General features: G+C 33.5%; 2 protein-coding genes across 2 annotated transcripts; one reads left to right on the forward strand and one right to left on the reverse strand.

The window, feature by feature from the left end:
- Positions 1-2,909: 2,909 nt before the first annotated feature.
- On the forward strand, positions 2,910-10,594 carry LOC110712883 (rab escort protein 1-like). Its single transcript, XM_021891334.1, has 9 exons — positions 2,910-3,905; positions 5,482-5,604; positions 5,742-5,841; positions 6,670-6,708; positions 6,805-7,048; positions 7,138-7,213; positions 7,891-8,110; positions 9,705-9,785; positions 10,033-10,594. Exons 1-9 carry the CDS (start codon positions 3,199-3,201, stop codon positions 10,123-10,125), a joined length of 1,683 nt encoding a protein of 560 aa, XP_021747026.1. The 5' UTR covers positions 2,910-3,198; the 3' UTR covers positions 10,126-10,594.
- Positions 10,595-12,790: 2,196 nt separating this feature from the next.
- On the reverse strand, positions 12,791-18,020 carry LOC110712881 (NAC domain-containing protein 17-like). Its single transcript, XM_021891332.1, has 4 exons — positions 17,729-18,020; positions 15,787-16,367; positions 14,706-15,153; positions 12,791-13,299 (listed from the first exon to the last, which is right to left on the reverse strand). Exons 1-4 carry the CDS (start codon positions 17,901-17,903, stop codon positions 12,926-12,928), a joined length of 1,578 nt encoding a protein of 525 aa, XP_021747024.1. The 5' UTR covers positions 17,904-18,020; the 3' UTR covers positions 12,791-12,925.
- Positions 18,021-21,888: the final 3,868 nt, after the last annotated feature.

The following is a 21,888-nucleotide window of genomic DNA, read 5'->3' on the forward strand; positions in this document are numbered from 1 at the left end:
TCTTCTAACTTGGTAGTTGTCATGGTCTCATGATGAAGGCAATGTCCCCTTGCTTTCTAATGAGACATGCTTCCGATCGTATGCCATTCAGTTCCAGTCCGTTGTGATTTGTGAAGTACCAAGCAACAAGAACAGCTAAAATCCAGAATGGATTTCATCTTATCAAAGTATGACTTCAAATGTGCATATCCTTTTTGACATTTGAGGTTGATTTAATAGGTTAATGAATTAGTAAGAACTATTGGAATACATTAAATATGAATGAGAGGAACCACATCTATAATGTTGCAGTTGATGCTTACCTTGTGTAGGAGTATTTGATGATGTTATAAAGAGTGTCATCTAATCAAAGAATCTAAATCTAATTAGGCTATGTTCACCTCACCTTATTTTTGCTAAACTTAAATATTTTTGTTGAACTTAAATTATTGTTACTCATCTAAAATTATTTATACTGGTTATCTATTATATTTCTTCTTTAAATTTACTAATTTTTACTAAATTAAAATTATTTTTACTTCATATTTTTTTTTACGGTAGAGTGAATAGAGTACTTTCTTGTGTATTTTCCTTTTCCATATTTATTTCATTTATTTGTTCTTAAAAAAAATCTTTGGTTCCCTAACAACTCCGTACAATACTAAGGGTCTGTTCACATTTACTGAACTGAACTGATTGGAGCTGAACTGAACTGAATTGAGTTGAACTGAATATTTTATGAGATAGGGAAATTAGGAGTTGAACTGAACTGAACTGAAATGAAATTAAGTAAATGTGAACATGCCCTAAATGAAAAATGTGCAAAATTTTAAGTTGAAAAATGTAAATATGCAACCGATAAAAATATAATGTACGTAGTAATACTCGGGAAATGATTTTGACACACCTCTATATGAGAGCATAGGTTTTTTATATTCTTTTCATGTAGAGGTGTGCCAAAATCAATTAGTGGTGTGCCAAAATCAACTTCCTAATATTCCTTACGTCTCTATTTTTTTTTACCTCATTTGACTTTTTGCGGTATCCACCGTGCATCTTAGAACGCATATAACTTCACTTTTATATGCGTAAATATTATAAAAATTTGATATTAATAAAATATACAATGAGGCGAATCCAATAAGACCTCACTTGACTATATTATCTCTTATAGATTAATGAGAATTTACGGCCAAAGATTTTAAAATTTGACTCAATTATTTGGAACGAGGCAAAAAAATAAGGGATAGACAGAGTATTAGCTACTATGAATCTAACAACGATTTTTGTCTATTGATAAGGCCTCGTTTCGTTGCATTTGGGAAATAGAAACATATGGAAATTATAATCCATGGGAAGTTAATGTTCCTATGTAATGCTAAAAACATGTTTGGTTTATAAATTGAATTTCCCATAAATTAATTTCCTATGTTTTATTTGGTTAACATGTATTTCTCATGTATTATGATTACCTTAACTACTTTTTGTATAAATAAATATATTTTTCAATTTTTGAGGGTAAAATTGTAATTTTATACCAAGGTATAATGAGGAATTAAATTCCCATGTTTTGTAGGAATTTTATTTAGGAAGGAAATTCAACTTCCCACATATATGTCAACCAAACAATTATGCAAATACTCACTTCTCATGAATTTCTATTTCCACCATTAGTAAAGTGTAATCAAACAAGGCCTAAGTTATGCTCAATTTAGATGATTTGAATTGATTTTATAGTCTCATTACTAAGCATTTGATTTGATCTAATATAATCTAGTTTTAATCTTACACTTCATACTAAACATAAAATAAGTAAATATTAACTTTTTTAAAAAAATCTTGAATCTTAAAATTACCTAAAGTGGTATTAATTTGAGAAGGCATGACAAAATCACGCGCCAATTGGTGTGATAAATGTTAATTTTACGGGAAATTCTACATAGTGACCTCCAAGATTTTATTTTTCTACGTGGAAGACAAACTTTTTTCCAACTCTCTTTAGTGACACCCAAGTTTTGATTAATTAAGCATAGTGCCCATTTAAAGGTTTTATGGCTGACCTTTTTAATTTATAAGATTAACCTTAGATTTTTTTTTATTAAAAAAGTTATTTTATAAACAATAAATTTTATATAAAAAAAAAAAAAAAAAAAAAAAAAAAAAAAAAAAAAAAACCTTATCACCAACCCAGTCACCACCACCTAGCTGGAACCCTAACCCCACAGCCGGCCCTTACGCCGGTCGACCAGACCAGCTCAATCCCACCCCTTTTCTTTCCCCGATTCGACCCCCTCCCTTTCCCCCTAATCGGAATGAACACTCTTCCCTTCCACCCCCGCACGCGAGCCAGCTACCCATTCAGCCCCCACCTCCCTTATCCTCTTACCCTGACCTTCGCGAAGCCCTCATGTCCCCTTTTCGACAAGGACAACCCCACTAGTACCCCAACTTTCTTCTTGCGAGGGGAGAGGAGGGCTAGGGGAAGGTCGGAGTTAGAGGAAAAAGGGGGTATCTGCGAAGATCTGTTTGCCGACAGATATGGTGGTGGTGGGTTTTCCTTTTTTTTTATTTATTATTATTATTATTATTTAAAAGTATAATTTAATCAATTTAAAACCAAAAAACCTAAAAGGGTTTGTTTGGCATCAGTTTTGGTTTTCAATTTCCTGTTTTTTTGAAAATCAAAAACAGGAAATAAGAAAAAGGTGTTTCCACTTTTTTGTTGCCAGTTTTCAAAATTATCATAATTTTAATAAGTTTATATAATTTTCTATTCAATATGGGACTCATATCATATAATTTTAGAAAACAAAAAACCAAAAAACAGAAAACCACAGCAATGCCAAACGAACCCTAACCGTTTTGATTATTTTTTTTTTAAAAAAAAAGTTAGCCATAAAACCAAAAAAGGACACTACATTTAATTTTGGAAAACCATAATGCCACAGAATAGAACTGAAAAAATGTTTGTCTTTCATGTAAAATTTTTAAAACGTGAAGTCCTTCTTGTAGAATTTCCCTAATTTTAATTTAATATTTCTACATTAAGTTATCTTATCCAACAACTCGAAACCTTCGTTAGTTTTTACCTTTATCTTTTACGAGAACCTTTTTCAAGTGTTATACCTTAACCAACACAAAACTATAAATAAAATTGACTTGTTGAAACTCTATTAGTCTCCAAAACAACTCCGATTGTTCACTCATCCAATAACCACCATGTCGGACTCTTTTTCACCACCACCGCCGCCGGAATTCCCGCCGGTAGATCCAACCACCTTCGACCTAACAATAATCGGCACCGGACTTTCTCAATCCATCATCGCCGCCGCCGCCTCCACCGCCGGAAAATCCGTCCTCCATCTCGACCCCAACCCCTTCTATGGCTCCCATTTCTCCTCTCTCTCTCCTCCCGAACTCTCCTCTCACCTTCTCTCTCCTCCCCTTCAACCTCAAACTCCTCCCATTTCGGAAGAATACGACGTCGTTTCTCTCTCCTCAAAGTCTCTGTACTCCGATGTTGAGATCCCTCCTTTTCCGGCGGAATTGGGTGATTGTATTCGTAGATTTTGTTTCGATGTTTCGGGTCCTAGGGTTTTATTTTGTGCTGATTCCGCCATTGATTTGTTGTTGAAATCTGGGGTCAATAATTATTTGGAATTCAAGGGTGTTGATGCTAGTTTGATCTATGATGGTGAGAAGAAGGGGTTTTCGAGTGTTCCGGGTTCGAGGGCTGCCATTTTTAAGGATAAGAGCTTGAGTTTGATCGAGAAGCGAACATTAATGGAGTTTTTTAAGCTTGTTCAGAAGCATATGGGTGGGGAGAGTGAAGATGTTATTTCTGAGGAGGATTTGGAGAGTCCTTTTATTGATTTCTTGAATAAGTTTCGGTTGAATAACAATCCTTTGAATCAGAAGATTAAATGGTAATTCATCTTTTTATTAGTGTGATTTTAAATTGATAATATCTTTGCTTTAATTTCTAGAATGTTGGTAGAATTTGTTTTGAATCGAATTTGATGTTTGGAACTCATGTGGGAACTGAGAAGATTAGAGCTGATCATTGCAATAGATAGTGTTGTCTAGGGAATCATATAGATAGAATGTAGCTAGAATTCTTGTTTGATCGAATTTGATGTTTCGAACCTATGTGGGGAGATTAGAGCTAATCATTACAGTGGAAATTATTGTCTATGATATAGAAATAGATTTTAGCTATTAAATTGAACTAGATGTTCCGAACTCATTTGGGAAGATTTGAGCTAATCATTACAGTGGAAATTGTTGTCTAGGGTATTATAGAAATTGATTTTAGCTAGAACTCTTGTTAAATTGAACTAGATGTTCAGAACTCATTTGGGAAGATTTGAGGTAATCATTACAGTAGAAAGTGTTGTCTAGGGAATCATACAAATAGAATGTAGGTATGTAGCTAAAATTCTTGTTTAATTGAATTTGATGTCCTGAACTCATCAGGGAAGATTAGAGCTAATCATTACTGTAGAATGTGATGTCTAGGAATAATAGAACTACTGTAGAAAGTAGTTTGTAGCTGGGACTCTTGTTAAATCGAATTTGATGTTTTGAGCTCATATGGGAAGAATAAAGCTAATCATTACTGTAAAAAGTGGTTGTCTAAGGTATCACAGAAATAGAATGTAGCTAGGATTCTTGTGGAATTGAATTTGATGTTTGAAGTTCTTTTGGGAAAATTTGAGATAATCATCACAGTAGAAAGTATTGGCCATGGAATCATAGAAATACAATGAGTTCAAATTCGTATTAAATTGAATGGGTGATCTGGAATCGTCTAGGAAGATTAGAGCTAATCATTACGGTGAAATGTCCAAATGTTACATTTGATGTGCTTTGTATAGAAGATAAAAGTAAAGTTAAGACTTGATTGAATACGGAAAAAGTAACTTTGGTTTAGGACTTCAGGCTAAAATGGAGAGGACTAGGCGTTGATGGTTGAGACACTTTAAGCAGGGAAGTTTTGTGAGCCAAGTTTGGAGATTTAAGAGAATGCGGATTAGAAACTCTCGCGAAAGAAGTGGAGGGCCAAATATAAACATCGAGGGCTAGTAATTTTAATTAGGCATGATGAACTTCTACTAAACTTCACCAAGAAGTTGACTAGTTGAGAGGAGATTAAGTCCCTTTTGTCCTCTAGATTCACGTGTTTCATAGCAGTACCATTTTTTTAAGCTCAAAATAATCAATCTAGTTGGTACATCTTCTCATCTCCTCTGCCCCTTACCATTGTCACTTTGCAATGATGACTTCTTGTTATCCATTTGTGTTTCCTTGTTTTTGTTTCTTACCTTTAAGCTAACTGTACAAGACTATTGATTTAAATTAATTTTTATTGTAATAGTTACTCATGCTTCGTATTACTGTTATGTAAGATGGTGTTATTAGTCGAAGTTGATTCAACATTGGATTTGTTTGCTTGTCTGCCTATACAATGTACTTAATGACCTTTAACTTTTATCTCATTAGGATTATCTTGTACGCCATAGCACTTGCAGATTACGACCAAGAAAATTTAGAAGTCTGCAAAGATCTGCTCAAGACAAAGGATGGGATTAATCGTTTGGCTCTGTATCACTCGTCGATTGGAAGGTGAGCATTAGTTATATTAACATGATTATTGATATTCATATAGTTTTTCCTTTTTCCTTATTCCTTTTCTGTTTGAAATTGACAAAGGCTAAAGTTTTGTTTATCTACCTGTCAACTATCTTCCCATCCTGTTTAAGATTCCCAAATGCCCCAGGTGCTATGTTATATCCTATGTATGGCCAAGGAGAGTTGCCACAAGCTTTCTGCCGTCGTGCTGCTGTCAAAGGATGCATATATGTAGGTGCCTGAGAGAATTACTTAGAAAGTCTTGTCTTGGTTCAATCATTGTTTTACTTCCATCTACGTGTGTTTGTTCGGTTCCTTTTTGACATAGGAGTGAACCTTCCGATTTGATAGAATACTCTTGTGACTTTTTGAACTGTAACAAAAGTACTGCCTTTCCCATCATTTTTTTTTTTTTTTTTTTTTATTTAAAATATTTTGCTGTGAATGATAGTCAGCTGTCTATTAGAATATAAAGAAAACATCTTATTCTGAAAATGTGTAGGGATAAAATAAGCATAAGACATCTTCATTTTGTATGGGTAAGGCCAAGAGCCCAAGACAACTTCTTTTAAACTGTGTGAGTGAGAATGGTTGCCTAGCACCCCCCCCCCCCTCCTTTAATGGCCTTGTGTGTGAGCATTACTTGTAGACTTCATCTGTATAAAGACTTTATCTTTATAATCTGTATAACCAGGAGCTGGCTTTCCATTCTAAGAGGGAACTTCAAAAGTCATGTTGGCTGGGAAATTATGATAAGCTGACAATTAAAATCACTTGAGTGATGAAGTTTGCTACTAATATCTTGCAATTATGCTATAATTTTATCATTCATTGACCAGCTTTGATGATATTATTAAGATTTCTGTAGATGTTTTGCCCTTCATTTAGATTCCTTATCTGTTGAATTACCATGAAACCAAATTGAATTCATTTCATGTCCATGTTAATATTCTTCTCTTGTTTTAACATGGTGAATTTGATGCATTTCTCTTCTGAAGGTGAACTTTTGTCATTTTAGGCTTCTACTAAGCCTTTTTTTTTTCTTTTTAAATTTTACAGGTACTGAGAATGCCAGTAACAGCTTTGCTTGCAGATAAGGTGTGAAATGTGATTGTTAATAGCTGTTCAACTCCATAGCACGTAGGATATATCCAGATAATGTGACAAGTTTACTTTATATTGTTGATACTGCAGGGTAGTGGTCTTTATAAAGGTGTTAGATTGGCTTCTGGTCAGGATATCTTGAGTCAGCAATTGCTTATTGACCCACAATTTGTAGTTCCTCAAGCTTTGACTTTGTCTAAGCCGGATGGTTTACAAGGAAGTTCTCAAAATTTCATCCCAAGAGGTATAAAAAAGGTGGCTAGGGGAATATGTATTACTAGAACATCATTGAAGTCGGATGCTTCAAACCTTGCAATAGTATATCCTCCCAGATGTAAGATTTGTAGATGCCTTATTCGGTTCTTATATATAGTTTGAGGGGGGATTATAAGCTTACTAATTTATTTTATTTTTTTTCTCTAGCTTTGTACGCTGAGCAGGCAACATCTGTTCGGGTTCTCCAACTGGGCAGCAATTCAGCAGTGTGCCCCGTGGGCATGTAAGTTTGGAAGCCAACAAATCTTTGTCTGTCTCTATTTACATTATTCCTGACTCCAGAACTTTACTTATGAGATTGCTTGTGGTCTTTTATTGGTAATGCCTGAAGGGAGCAGCTGCACCTTAACTGTGATATACATTCGAAGTCAAATTTTGATCCCACTAGCAAATAGTGAGATCAGTGACTGTTGAGCAAATGGAAACCAGTTTCTCTCTTTTTTTTTTTTTTTTTTTTTTTTTTTTGGTGATAAATGCCAATATAAAACAGTCAATTATATGTTTTTTCCTCCTTGTTTCTTGGAATGTATTATAGCATCCTCTCATTCTGCAAATCAAATGGTAATCCTACATTCCTACTAGAAATTTGAGAACCTGGACAATCTTAGAAAATATATGTGTTTATCTAAGATATAGACCAGTTGTAACTTGTCTATGATTTGCATTTCTTCTTTGTTTTTGGGACAGAGACATGTGTAGCACCTCTGAGGCTCTGATTCTGCTAACTAATAATCTTAGATATTTAAAAATGTTGGGCGTATGAATACCATTGTGTACTTGTATGTGTTTTATGGTCTGTCTGATCTAATCTTTCCTTCCTTTTCTTCATTGCAATGTACATGTGGAAGAAATAAGAAGGAATTTGCAAATGACTCATGTTGCATACTTCCTGTTCAACAGGTTTGTCTTGCACCTCTCTGCTTTGTGTGATGATGCCAGCCAAGGGAAGAAAATTTTAAATGCTGCAATTAATACTTTATTCGAGCAACCTACATCCGGAAGCTCCAAGTTAAAGGCTCCAGAAATTCCTGAAGATAAGTTAGTAGATCAGAGTGCAGTTACAGAAGAGGAAAAACCAGCATTGGTGTGGACTGCCTTATATGTCCAGGAAATTACAGAGGTTTGATTGCTTCCCTTATAACCCACCTAAAGAAAAATGAAAAGATAAATTGGTGATTTTAATACCCATTTTCCTGCTCTTTAGGCTCAACCAAGTCATACTTTCTGGAACTGCATTCATTTGTGTTGCAACTTTTAGATTGAGTTATATTTAGTAGTGGCAATACTGGCAAAACTTCTTGGTATACCATGACTGGATAATCATAAGCTCGTGGCTTTTATTTTTGCTCAAGGCTATTCCTCATGAAGGTGCCTGTGTGCTATGTCGTTCTTGTTCAATGCCCTTTCCAGTCCGTATGGTCCTGGTCATTTCTTATTGGATCAATGCGGAATTCACATCATTGTGGGAATAGTTTATATATTCTATCAACTTAATGGATTCTTCATTGTTCATGTCATTTGGATGATCCTCAATTTTCTTTTATCCTATAGAACATGAAATTCTTTTGCTAAAGTCAGCAAAAAATGGCTTGGATTATTACGCAGACCGCCCACCAGGCCAGGTACTAGTGCTTGTTATTTTCAACTTAGACATGGTCAGGGGAGACCCATACCCCATACATGCAGCCTTGCTCTCACTAGTCAAAGGCTGATACTCTGTTAGAGAAGCTGTCTCCTAAATTATATATTTAAAGCAATAGCCATTTGGAGAGAAAGTGCAGCTGTAACGGGCTAGCAATTGATGCATGTTTCTTAGTCCCCCAACCCTTTTCTATGAAAAATAGGGGAGAACAGTTGTTGCCTAGGCTTACAAAGGCAGTCCCTTTTTTATTATTATTGTAAGCGGAGCAATGGCCACAATAATAGAAGATGGAGGCAAGGATAGAGGAGATAATTTGGGTGATGAGCATGAGATTGATAATTGCTGGTGCTGGGGATAGAAAAAGAGAAGGGGGGGGGGGGGGGGGGTTCATTTGCAACAGATAGGCTGTGTGGTGGGATGCTTTTGTTCAGATGGTTGATGTGAGACCAAGCATTTGGCCAACTGAGGTAGGTATGAGATTGATAATTTATGGATGTTTCTGAAGTTCATTGATTAATACATCAAGGTTATGAGCAAGTGAGGTAGGTATCAACCATGATGGCTGATATGAGACTAGAATGCTCTTCTGCCCCGCTATATCTTTTAAGTATGTCTCGTGCTTCTGGAGTAAATAAACTGTGGTTATAAGCTAGAGATTTGGGGATTCTTCTTTCTTTTTTCTTTTTTGGTTGTCTAGTCATTTTGTAGTCAGTACTCAGTAGCATCTTCAGCATTTCTTCTGAGTAGCGAAATATATTTGCATTTATTTATTTAAGTATTACTACAGTTGGGGAACTTGCAAGTTTCAACGTTGTGATGGTCGTTATAGCTCTTCTAATTTTAGTTCCTATTATCCTGTGAATGATATTTGGATATGCACAAGATAGATATGTATAGATTTGAAGGGTAATTATTATTATTCTCTTTATATGTTTAAGTTTTTAAAAAGCCTGCAGTTGATTATTTTGGTTTTCTGTTGCTTTGCGTCTTTTATCTATCATGATACTTAAACAAGGTTTTTGAGCAAAATTCCGATATGTGACAATTAGTTCGTATCCATGCTTCATTGCAGGAATCAGTGTCTACTATCAGCAGCAGTCCCTCTCCTGATGGAAATTTAAGTTATAATAACCTTATTGACACTACAAAGAAGGTATGTTAACTCGATTTTGTGCAGTGATACTTGTGCAAATCGACTATAGAAGATGCATCTACAATTTCTTGCAACTAGACCTTGTTTGGCCTTTATATGATTGCAGTAATATCTTCAGTTCTTCACTGCTTAAATTACTGTTCTCTGGGCTTTTGCAATGTTGTGCCAAGATGGGAATTCCCTTGGGCTTCCATTTGAAAGAAATTGAACCCCGAGTGTGCTAACTTTGTTAATATCTGGTTTGCAGATGTTTGAACAAATGTTCAATGGCGAAGAATATTTCCCAGAAGAAGCCTCTCCTGAGGATCCTGACAACGTCGAAGACCTTGGTCCTGAATAGTGGATAACCATATGAGAAAACTAAACACAGTTGTTAAAGTGCATGACTAAAGGAATTTTATTGTTTATGAATTATAAGGAAATTTGCTTGACCACATTGTTCAAACCATTCCCATATTCTACCAATTCTGGTGTGTTGTCATCTTAATATACTTTGCGCTATTGCCAGGAAGAACAGTGGAACACTATGATGTTGGCTTTGAAGTTCAAAATCATTAATGACATACCAAGGAGTAATCTTTTAGCTTTGTAAAGAGAGAAAAGCTCAAGTATCAAGCAACCGTAGTTACCCACATCATTCATGTTTTCCGGCGACTTCTTCTCCGGCCAGGGAATTGCTAGTTTACCCTCTTCTATGGCTAGGGAATTGCTAGTTTAGTACTCCGTAGTTTTTTCTTATTTAATTTTTATAGACTTTTTATTTACTTACTTATTTATTTTGAGTTAATAATTCATAATGTTAATTTCAATATGACTCCAACTATTTTTTCAACCATGTTATTCTACTCGTAATTATAATGACAATATATATTTTTTTGTTAGTTTGCATAGTAGTATTTGTATTTCGCGGTATATTTAAGTAACATCTTGAAAGTTTTTGATTTATGATTAATAATTAAAACATGGGTAAGATTGGGTATTCTAAAAGTAGCCAATCCCTAGGTATGGATGTAGAATCCATTCCATGATTAAACCAAACATGAGGTTTTCAATCTATACCACCCTAGTAAAATCTAACTCCATTCCACTCAATACTCGTACGTTGAACCAAATGACCCAATAAGGTATTCCCTATCCTTGCCAAGTCTAGCAAAAGTCGTATTACATAGTAGTATTTTTCTGTTCCTTGAAGACTTTTTTAATATGTCACTCGGTTCACGAATCTTAGCTTCGACTACATTTGGATTCAATTCAGGTAGCACACCTGGCTTATAGTGGGTGAGTCTCCCAAAAGTGTTTTCTACATTTGCTGAGGCTCGAACTCAAGCCTCCCATTTTAGTCAACTCTTGTTGTTATGAATTTTTCACTCAAATAATATATCATACATTGAACCCAAAGTTGAGCAAGAGCAAGCACAACATGATCACCTTTGTTAATCAAATGGCACTTTGGTATATATTTCTACTATTTTCGCCAGTTGTCGCCTGACGACCTATTGCTAGAGGTTATATAAACGGAGGGTTGAGAGAGATTTAAAAGTGTCTTGTAAGGGTAGATTGGTCATTTCATGCGGGATTTAAATTTTGCCATTTTAGATTCAGTGGTACAAAATATAATTTTAGTGGTATTTAAAAAAAGGTTCAAATGTCTAATTAGGCTGTCAAATAATACCATTACAGCTCAGTGGTACAAAATACACTTTCAGTGGTACTCAATGCGGTTTTAGTGGTACTTATAAAAATCCTCAGTGGTACAAAATATACTCTCAGTAGTTGTGGTCCTAATATTTTTTTTTTGTCGTTTTTGCACGTGAAACCATTTCTGACTCTAAAGGTAGGCCCTACCTCATCTTTTTTTTCACTCTCTCTATCTCTCTCTTTCTTTCTCCCTCTTCCAAGTACATTTGCTATATTATTTTATGTTGTGAAACATTTTATTTTGTCTCACAACCCTTCAAATGTACTTCCTCCTATTACTAAGGTCGTTACTTCAACGTGTTAAATAACTTCATCCTAAAAAAATATCTTAAAAGAAGAGAGAAACTAAAGAAAATAGCTCATCCGTTGTCATTGATGGCTCGTAGATGGCAGATTAAAGATCCTACTTTTCTCCCCAAAAAAAAATTAATGAAAGTAAGAAACCCATAAGAGCAACTCCAATGGTTGTAGCTAGGGACTTGCTTGCAATTTCAATAATTTCCTAGCTACTAGCTTGACCATTGGAGTTAGAAAACTCAATTAGCTTAGGTAAGCCAAGCTAATTTGCTTGGGAATTAAACTTGCCAAAATAAAAATGCAAATAACACCAATTAAGCTATTTTCATGTATTTTCTATCCAACAAAAACTACTAGTCATTGGAGTAAAAAGTAGCTAAAGTGATAATTAGCTTAAAAGCTCATGTGACATGACAAGCTAATTGTCAAATTAGTTGCCATTGGAGTTGCAAATGAGCCACCTTCTCCAGTCTACAATGGAGGAATGAAGGAAGTTGACGATGAAGTCAAATATCCATAAAGAACCTTGAGAAACAAAGTTAATGAGCAATCAATCCATATCCACCATCATGTTGCAGTTCCCCTTACATATCAATCTCCTCCATTAAAGTTGCTTGTGAACCATCCATTTCACCGCCATATTTCCGAAAACCCTAAGAAAATTGAGGTAAAGGGCATGATTAACCTTAAGGGTAGGGTTTATTGTCCTCCTCCATTGAAGCTACTCGTGAGGGTTTAAAATTTTTATTATCGGGGAAGAAGATGAAGTTTATTACTCACAAATGAAGAATGTAACGTCCAACTAACCACTTTTATTTGAATGCCACTTGCATGATTTTGAAATAACAAACCTATCTGTGAAATGACAAACCTATCACTACAGTTTATAAATATAAAGACCAACATATCCCTTGATAAACATACCAAGTTCATCGTAGTGATAAACTTGAATTTTCTCGTTGAGCAGACAGCGAGCTAAAAAAATTTAATGGTTTTTTCTAATATTCAGATTTGACTAATCATCAACCATATGTATAATAACTCCAGCAATTGCTGAATACTGTAAATTACAAATTTACTCTCACAATTCACCTTCGGTTCCCACACATACATACAATTATGAGGGCTCCAAGGGAAAATAAGTTTTACAATTTCATGCGACAATGTAATTTTCCAAAGGCACTAGCATTTGAGCCAATAAAGACGCATACTAGAGCAAATAAGGCAGCCAAAAACGAAAAAAAGAAGTATCCTTTCAATCTGCTTCCTGCATTTGTACTCAAAGATTTACTATTGATATTACCTGAAACTGCAGGTATGATGATTTTAGAACTCATTTTTAACCTACTAAAACTAGACATCCGCTGAAACGCCTTGTTCAACAAGGCGCTATCAGCTGCTGATGCTGGGGCAGCAGGTATGGAGTCCACAAATGACCATAAAGAAGACCAAGATTGAGAACTTTCAGCCTCCTGATTTTGCTTTTGATTTGAGTCAGACATACCATCATATACAACACCTGATGGACATACCCAAAAAGCTCTAATATCAACAACAATTAGTCTTTCTGAACCAATCAATTACAAGCAACATTGAATTTCACACACACCCACGCCCAAAAAAAAAAAAAAAAAAAAAAACTTTGAATTTTCCACCACTTGAATGATGAACTAAAGGAAAAGGTTAAGAAATTGAAAAGTGATAATCCTTCCGTTCTTTTATGTTCTATATAGAGTACTATAAGCACACATTTAAAGAATGTAAGTGGGTGTATGACAGTTAAGATAAATAAGAGAGAAGTAAAAAGATAGGTTTGTGAAAAGAAAAAAAAAAGATAAATCAAGTAATAGTGTGTGTGGAACGGTATATATATTGTAGAGTTCAGGAGATAAGATGATAATAAGGATAAGTCAAATATAGAGCAATGCAAAATGAATAAAACAAAAAATGAATGAACTAAAATAGTAAGCGAGTACAACAAAAAATAACAAAACGAAGTATGTTATAACTAGTTGCAATAACTGGTTTGACAAGTTTATATTAGAAACTTGATTAGCTGGTAAAATAACTGTTTGAAAAGAAGTGTGATAAAATTAGATAATAAAGAGCAGTTATTTTGTTGCTTAAAAGTTTGAAATGACAAATAGAAACTTTCTGTGAGTGTAAAGATGTGATAAATTGACAATATTGATAATGAGATGTAAACATAAACAACTTAAGATAAAATAGTCTTTTTATTGTAAAATCTTCTATTTGAAAAAGCTCCAAAACTAAGTTCATAAAAAAAGCTCTTTACCAAACAACCAAAAGAAAATATATTTTTTAAACAGCCAACCCTCTATGCTGATCAACAACAACAAAGCTTTAGTTCCAAAATAATTTGGGGACGGCTAACAAGAATCATCACAAGGAACCAAGCATAGCAAGACAATTGATTGAATATAAGTAGGCGGAAAAAGATGTGTAAAACGAAAAAACCAATTAGGATATACAAACTAAATTTAAGAGTTTAAAAGATTGGTAAAAGGTATTAAAAAGTAAAGAAATAAAGAAATAAATAAAAAGGAGTAAAACACAAAACGGTTTGAGACAACTTTAACAAAGGAAATACGTAGAGGTTGATATTAATTTGAATAAGCTGATTTTGATCAAATAAGCTAACATTTTGGCTAACTCTCTTTACCAAACAACCCCAAAATCTAACTAGATAGTAACTTAGATATGACAGACCAATAATTTTCCATTTCAATCTCCATTTCAATATACAGAAAACACCAACAATTTTCCACCCAATTGAGTGATTAAATGAATAGTGACTCATAAGGGTTAGTTTGACTGGTCAAAAGTATATAAATCCAGTCTATCTACTTAAAATAATGCATCATGCTAGGTTGAAGTGTTAGCATGGAAACTGTGAGTATGTACCTGTGGATGGTACTGTGGAGTTGACGACGCATAATTTCGGCTCATAAGTCCACGTCTCACTAGCTAATTCACTTACTTGTGAATGTGACCCATGGTATTGAAAAGGCATCGTCGGATCACTAGCTGCCACTTGATGTAATATGGCATCAGCATCATAATACAAATCAAATTCACCCAAACCATCTTCCATTCTGAAGTGCGAATTCCCCTGGATTTCTCCATTAGTAGGCTGTGAATTCTGAAGTGTAAATTCCCCATCTTCCATCCTAAAATTAGAATTCCTCAAGATTTCTGCGTTAGTTGGCAGTGAAAGTGATGTACTAAGGCCTTGGGCAGGTCCTGGACTGAAAAGATCATCCATCTCGATAAAATCATCACCTCGGAAAAAAGTACTAACTTCTTCAAACGATTGGTTTGTCACCAAACTATGCTCTTCTTCACCAATAAACTGAAACATGAATAACACCGAATTTCAGCATAAAATTTATATAAAAAAAATAAATAATAATTATAAAAATAAATAAAAAGCAGACTTCAAAAGCTATGCTATAATTACGGTGAGAAGCTAAGGTACATTCAGTAACAAGTACATTAGGTTATAATAACAAATACATTAAACAAACTATTCAGGTTAGTGCTAAATGAGAATTGATATAGTATGTGATTATCAAGCCAAATGAGAATGATCTTTGCAGGTGTACCTGACATGCTAATCACACGGGTCCATATAGATTTTCAGCAATTATATTTATAATTAAATCCTTATAATAAAAAAACACAGACACAAGGAGCGAGAGTAAAGTCAAAGGATTTCTAGCGCCATTTTGAAGCTCCATGGCAACTTTAGTGCTTTACGTTGATATAGGGAGGAGAGTAGGAGAGACAAAATGTGGGGCTGATTGATAAATGGAACAAGGCTAGGTTCTTTTTATTTAATCTTTAAATTATACCAAATAGCCATTAGATTTAGTAGATAATACGTTATAGATAATTCTCACAACCCTCACAACTTTATAAGCCTGACTATATATATTAACTAAAAATAATTAAAAAATCAGCAACGATGGAAAACACAACCAACCTGAGACAGAGCTTGATCAAAGTCGTCGTCATCATTTAGTGGCAATGGTGCAGGCTCATTAAGCACACCGTTCAAAAACTCATCAATGTCATTCACTGAATTATCTACCTGAGCATTCTGACAAATATCAATTGGAGGAATACTGACCATCTGCTCGGCAGTATAGAGCTCGTTGCAGTTGGACGTGCTTTTAGGGAAATCATCTTCAGGCCAATCTTCCTCCTTAAAAGGGGCTCCATACTGCTCACCGTTCTTAGGACCTGCACCACTCTTCTTAAAGACCTTATAGATCACATAATAATCGTAAACATTTTTGCACCTCTTCAGCTCATCTTCCTCTAATACGTACTCGTGCATAACCCAGTCTGTGCGTTTGCCAGTAGGAGCACGACCCAGGTAGAAAACCAAAGTTTTCTTGATACCAACATTCCTGGCATTACAGGTAATAGGACGGTCCTTTCCGGTTGCTTTCCAATAGCCTTGTTTAGTAGCTCTGTTCGACCTTGATCCATTTGGGTACTTCCTATCCCTGGGGCTAAAAAAGAACCACTGCCGATCCCCATTCTTCAGTAAAGATAGCCCTGCACCCAAATTACTATTAATAACCAGTAGCTCAATGCACAAGAAATTCATGACTTAAGCAATAGTCTATTAACAATGTGCGCAAAAACAGTGATATCATCAAACTCAGTCAAACCATGACATCAATAAAAACTAATCTATTCTCATAACTAGATGAAATAGCAGCAGTATTGCTAAATGACTTTTCGCACTGCAACAGACGTTTGTCATGTTATTAAAATTAAACATATGAACCATCTACAATCTTTAGTAAACAACATATAAGATAACCATCACCCCGCACACACACAGGCACAAATTCAAGATCTCATCGACATAACATAAACAACATTACCAAGTCACATAACTTCCGCTAAGAGGTGATCTAATAATTAAAACCTATCAAAGATGAGAAACCCTACAGCCTACACATAATTACACCACAATAAAATATGTATAAATAAAAAACGGAGTAACAAAATCACTATATTTTTTAGTAAACAATATAAAAGATAACATCCAATATTAGACATTTCGGTCAATTACACCATCAACCCCAGATACAAATTCAAGATAAGATCAACAAAACACAAACAAGATCAAAGAAATACCCACCAAATCGCATAAATTCCGATCAAGATGAGAAACCCTACACATAATTCAAATACAATCAGACAAATTAATTAATGGCTAAGTTTCTGGTCAAATTTAGGGAAAAAAAAAAACAAAACAAAACAAAATAAGAGGTCAACATCCCGAATCAAGAATCAACAAAGAATCATCCATAATCAACAAATCTTCCATGAAATCACACCGATCGAAAAAAATTGAAAGTCAATAATCATGAAAAAGAAACAAGATCATCACACCGCGTAAATTCACAACAAAAAAAACCCCTAAATTATATCAAGATTCATCATGTAAAAAAAAAAAAAGATAAACCCTAAATGGAATCAAGATTCATCATAAAAAAAATAATAAATAACAAAAAAAAACCTAAATGAAATTCAACAAATCTTTCCCAACATTGAACAATCAACAAAAGAAACAAGATCAAAGAAATACCCACAAACAACAAATTTTACGAGAACCCCAGAATTGAACAATCAACAAAAAAAAAGCCCTAAATGATATCAAGATTCATCATGTAAAAAAAAAAAATCAAACCGAATCAAGATTCATCATAAAAAAATAATAAATAAAAATAAATAAATAAACCCTAAATGAAATTGAACAAATCTTTCACAAAGTTGAACAATCAACAAAAGAAACAAGATCAAAGAAATACCCACAAACAACAAATTTCACAAGAACCCCAAGATTGAACAATCAACAAAAGAAACACAATCATACAATTGAAAAAAAAAAAAAAAAAATGTACCAGGTAAATCTTCAGGTTCGAACTTGTAAACATCAATTTCAGCGATAATATCAAGCTTCAAAGAACGACGAGAGACTTTGCGTTTGAGATAATAGAGGATTAATTCTTCATCAGTTGGATGAAATCGGAACCCAGGTGGCCATACTTCGTTAGCAACAGAAGAAGAAGCCGCCATTGATGTTGAAAGTGGAGAATAGAGAGAGAAAGTAAAGACTAGAGTAGAGAGAAAACAGAGAAAAATATAAAATAAACGGGAAAAAAATATGAAAAGCGGTAAAAAAAAAAATAAGAGGGTGTCAATGGAAAGCCTTATGAAGGAGAAATGGATGTGGTAAATGACTGAGTATACCTTTTCGTGTGAATTGCCAGCTTTTTTTTCGGATTTTAGGGTTTTTTTGTTTTTTTTTTTTTAACAAATTATAGTCAAAAGTTTTCTTTGAAAAAAAATTGGTAAGGGTTATTATATTCTTATTTTATGTTAAAAAAAATGTTATTGCGTATCCGAGACTTGTAGTTTTAATATTACTCTGTTTCATAGTATTTACAACGATTAGACATTTTTTCTCTCTTTTAATGTCAAATCGTTACAAATAATATGAAATGGAAGTAGTACAATATATTTCAAAAAAAAAAAAAAAATGTATGCTTTAAGAATATACTCTAATTTTTTATGTACTACCTCTATTGGTAAAAAAAATCTATGGTTATAATCTGCACACTTAGAAAATGTATTATAATTATAATGTGGGGGTAAATGTAAGAAAAAGGAACTAAGGGTCTGTTCTCTTCAGATTATTTTCAGTTCAGTTTAATTCTTAATTTTCTTCTCTCATAAAATATTCAGTTCAGTCAATTAGAACAGGCCTTAAAATTAAAGAAAGCCGACATAAACTAGGCGGCCGAGGGTAAAGTTAAATAGAAGAGTTTTACTTTGTAATACTGACATAATAGGAAGAGAGACGACTAAAACGCTTTAATTTGGTAAAGTGTATGTAAATACTAGTATATGTATTTAGATTTCGATTTAAGAGAGTGATGCTACACCTACAATGGTTGTATGTGGGCTACTACATACAATACCTTTAGTAAGTTTTGGCTACTATATACATACCTTTATTTAAGAGGATAACTTTAAAATGCAAGGAGTGAGAGAAATGGGAATAAAGTAGTTGATCTCTGTTTTGGTCAAATTCTTAAGGTGAGACACCTTCCAAGAAGGTGTGTTGTCTTTTTTGGGAAGTTTAGATTGGTTGTTATCTTTTTTTTGGTAAGTTTAGATTAGATTGGTTGTGAAATGGTCATGGGGTTTAAAGTCAAAAAGGATGAATTTACTATATTAAAAGTCTTGGTGCATGAATGATAATCACCAATCATCATGATAGATAGTCATTTAGTAAGAGATACGATTAGTAATAGAAATTATAGCTTATAATAAACCATTTTTATTTTTCATTTTCTCTACCAATGCATTAGAAATTCCATAGTGAGAAAGGTTTGCTAGTATTTTTTTTCTTTATCTTTTATATTACATATAATAAAAAAAAATCAAGATAAATAATGAATCATTTAATTGAGACATCATTTTCACCATATTTTGTGGAATATGAATTACTTGTGTTCTTTTATATTTATCCATTTACCATAAATACGCAATTTAAGAAAATATAGAAAAATGTGAGTAGTGTAAAATAAAGTATACTAATTACTAAAGAATTTTTAAAAAAAATTAAGTGAATAAATTAAAATCTAAGAGTGTGTGCATATGGTAAAGGGGCAAGCCTAGGGGGAAAAAATCAAAATGGAAAGTGAGTCAAAAAAACTGGATGGAGCATGATATGTTTTGGCGCAATATAATGCGAGTCACATATAATTTGAATAGGATTGGAAATTTGGAATGAAATGAGAAGAAATCAATGTATTACATGACATATGATGTATTTCAGTATTTGCTATCATTGTCAGTTTTAATTTTGAATTATTTAAGTTTAAAATCAGTAATGTATATACAAATTGTGTTCATATTGAAAAGTGATTTAAGTTTAAAATCAATAATATATATATACAAATTGTGTTCATATAATGACATATGATGTATCTGCTATCATTGTCAGTTTTAATTTTATAGTTTCTATAATTTTGTTTTAAATTTTAGATAAGCTACTAATAATAAATTATTAAAAAAAAACCTTAAATTAGGTATAAATAAGAATGATGGTGGTGTTGAGTGTTAATTGTTTCTCCCATAAAATAAAATAAAAAAATAGGTATAATAAAATAAGAAAGATGTAATTAGTAACAAAAAATTAATAAAAAGGATGTTAATATAATTTAAGGGTGAAGTTTTGTATGTAGGTTGTTTCGAGGTTTGTATCCTGCGGGAGAGTTACAACTCCTTGATTGGATATATATGTCGGCACCTGTACCTGCAAAACAACGAAAGCTCTGGTTGTTCGGAGTAACGGCTCTGACGATCAAGTTAGTACCAAGAGGAGTAAAGTAAATGCCGAAATTAAAATAGCTTTTCTCGGATCTAGAGATCTAGATGATTTCACTGTTGTAAGAACAATTGAACAAATGAACAATGTTTGAAAATAATGACTTATTTAAGTTTCATACTTCCTCCGTTTTTTAATAATTGCAACACACACTTTTCACGGTATTTAAGAAATATGGGGTTCACATGATATAATACATTTTAAAATGAGGCGTGTGGTTGTTATGAGTGTAATTTAGTGGGCCATGCAATGTTCTTTAAATAAGGAAAATATTACATCTTTTCCCTAAAACAACTTTCCATTTATAGTGTATTGCAAGTATTATGACATTTCTATTTTAGGAAACTGTTGCAATTATTAAAAACATAGAAAGTAATTGATTGTGTCCCCCAATGGTACTAAATGTTCCTGTGGTACCTGGTTTTTAGTGGACAAAGACTAGTCTATAAAAGGTTCTACTTAAGTGTCTAATAAGACTTATAATTAAAGACTTAGAGTCGCCACCTTATTTTTATTCGAATAAGGACGGATTTTAAAACAATCAATAAAAAAAATCAACTGTTGACTCCATAAAAAGAAATAAGGCACAGGGTTCGGGGCTTAGATTAAGAGAATCGAACGTCTGGAACTCGTCTTCCCTTCCGTTCTAAGGAACGGGCTCTTACTATTGCGTTGTTAAGAATCAAGTTTTAAGACATGTAAACCACATTAAAAAAAATTAATATAAGGTAGGTTTGAGCACCAAAGTTGCACTACGTACCGATCATAGTGAGATTTTGAATTCACTCACGGATCAAAACCTTCGTAGTTCGGACAGATGCCATGTTTTAAATAACCAATTCCATTGTTTTTTTTTTATTTGGGTTATTGGCATAAATGTCATTTTTGTAAGTGTGATTTTAGTGATCTTTGACGGATTCACTCATAAAAGTAAAATGAACCACCTTGGTTGAGGAAAATCACCCCGATTAGTGATCACCAAAAATGTCTTTTGAACAAGACAACTCAACAAATGTGTCCCGATTGACGACTTTTAAGTGGGTCAAGGTATTTTTTTTGGAGTGAAATTGTAAGGGTTCACTATATAATCTCACTTTGGGTTTAAAATCGCTCAAGGGTAATTTTTGTAAGGCTTTAAGGGTTATGTGTTTAAGCTTAATGGAATTGACCAAATAAAACACGATACCTGTCAAGGCCTTACTTCCAAATAAAAGGGAACAATAAACTACTTAATCATATCCGATTGTCAATTAATCCATCGGGTAATTATGACGAGATATAAGCTTATTTTTATGGAGATGGACAATTGTTACAACCTTATACAACTAAATAATTAATCTTAACCTCTTGTTTGGAAATAAGGCCATAACCTTATATTAACTATCATTAATTATTAGAAATAAACAAGCAAAGTTATGATTCATTCTTGTGTCACAAAAGGGTTTGAAATAAAAAGGTTCACGAAATTATAAAAGAAAACAATGTTTGCTAAAACTCTTATTTCTGAAGTCATCTTGAAATAAAATTAAAGTCCTTAAGACATCATTTAGTAAGATTAAAGATTTTTAAAACAACGACATTTAGAGTTAAAGGCTCTTATTTATGAAGTCTTCTTTAAAATAAGATTAAAGTTTCTTAAAAACACTTAGAATTAAGGCTTGTTAA

Source organism: Chenopodium quinoa, unplaced genomic scaffold (genome assembly GCF_001683475.1).
Source record: "Chenopodium quinoa cultivar QQ74 unplaced genomic scaffold, ASM168347v1, whole genome shotgun sequence".
Lineage (NCBI taxonomy): Eukaryota > Viridiplantae > Streptophyta > Magnoliopsida > Caryophyllales > Amaranthaceae > Chenopodium > Chenopodium quinoa.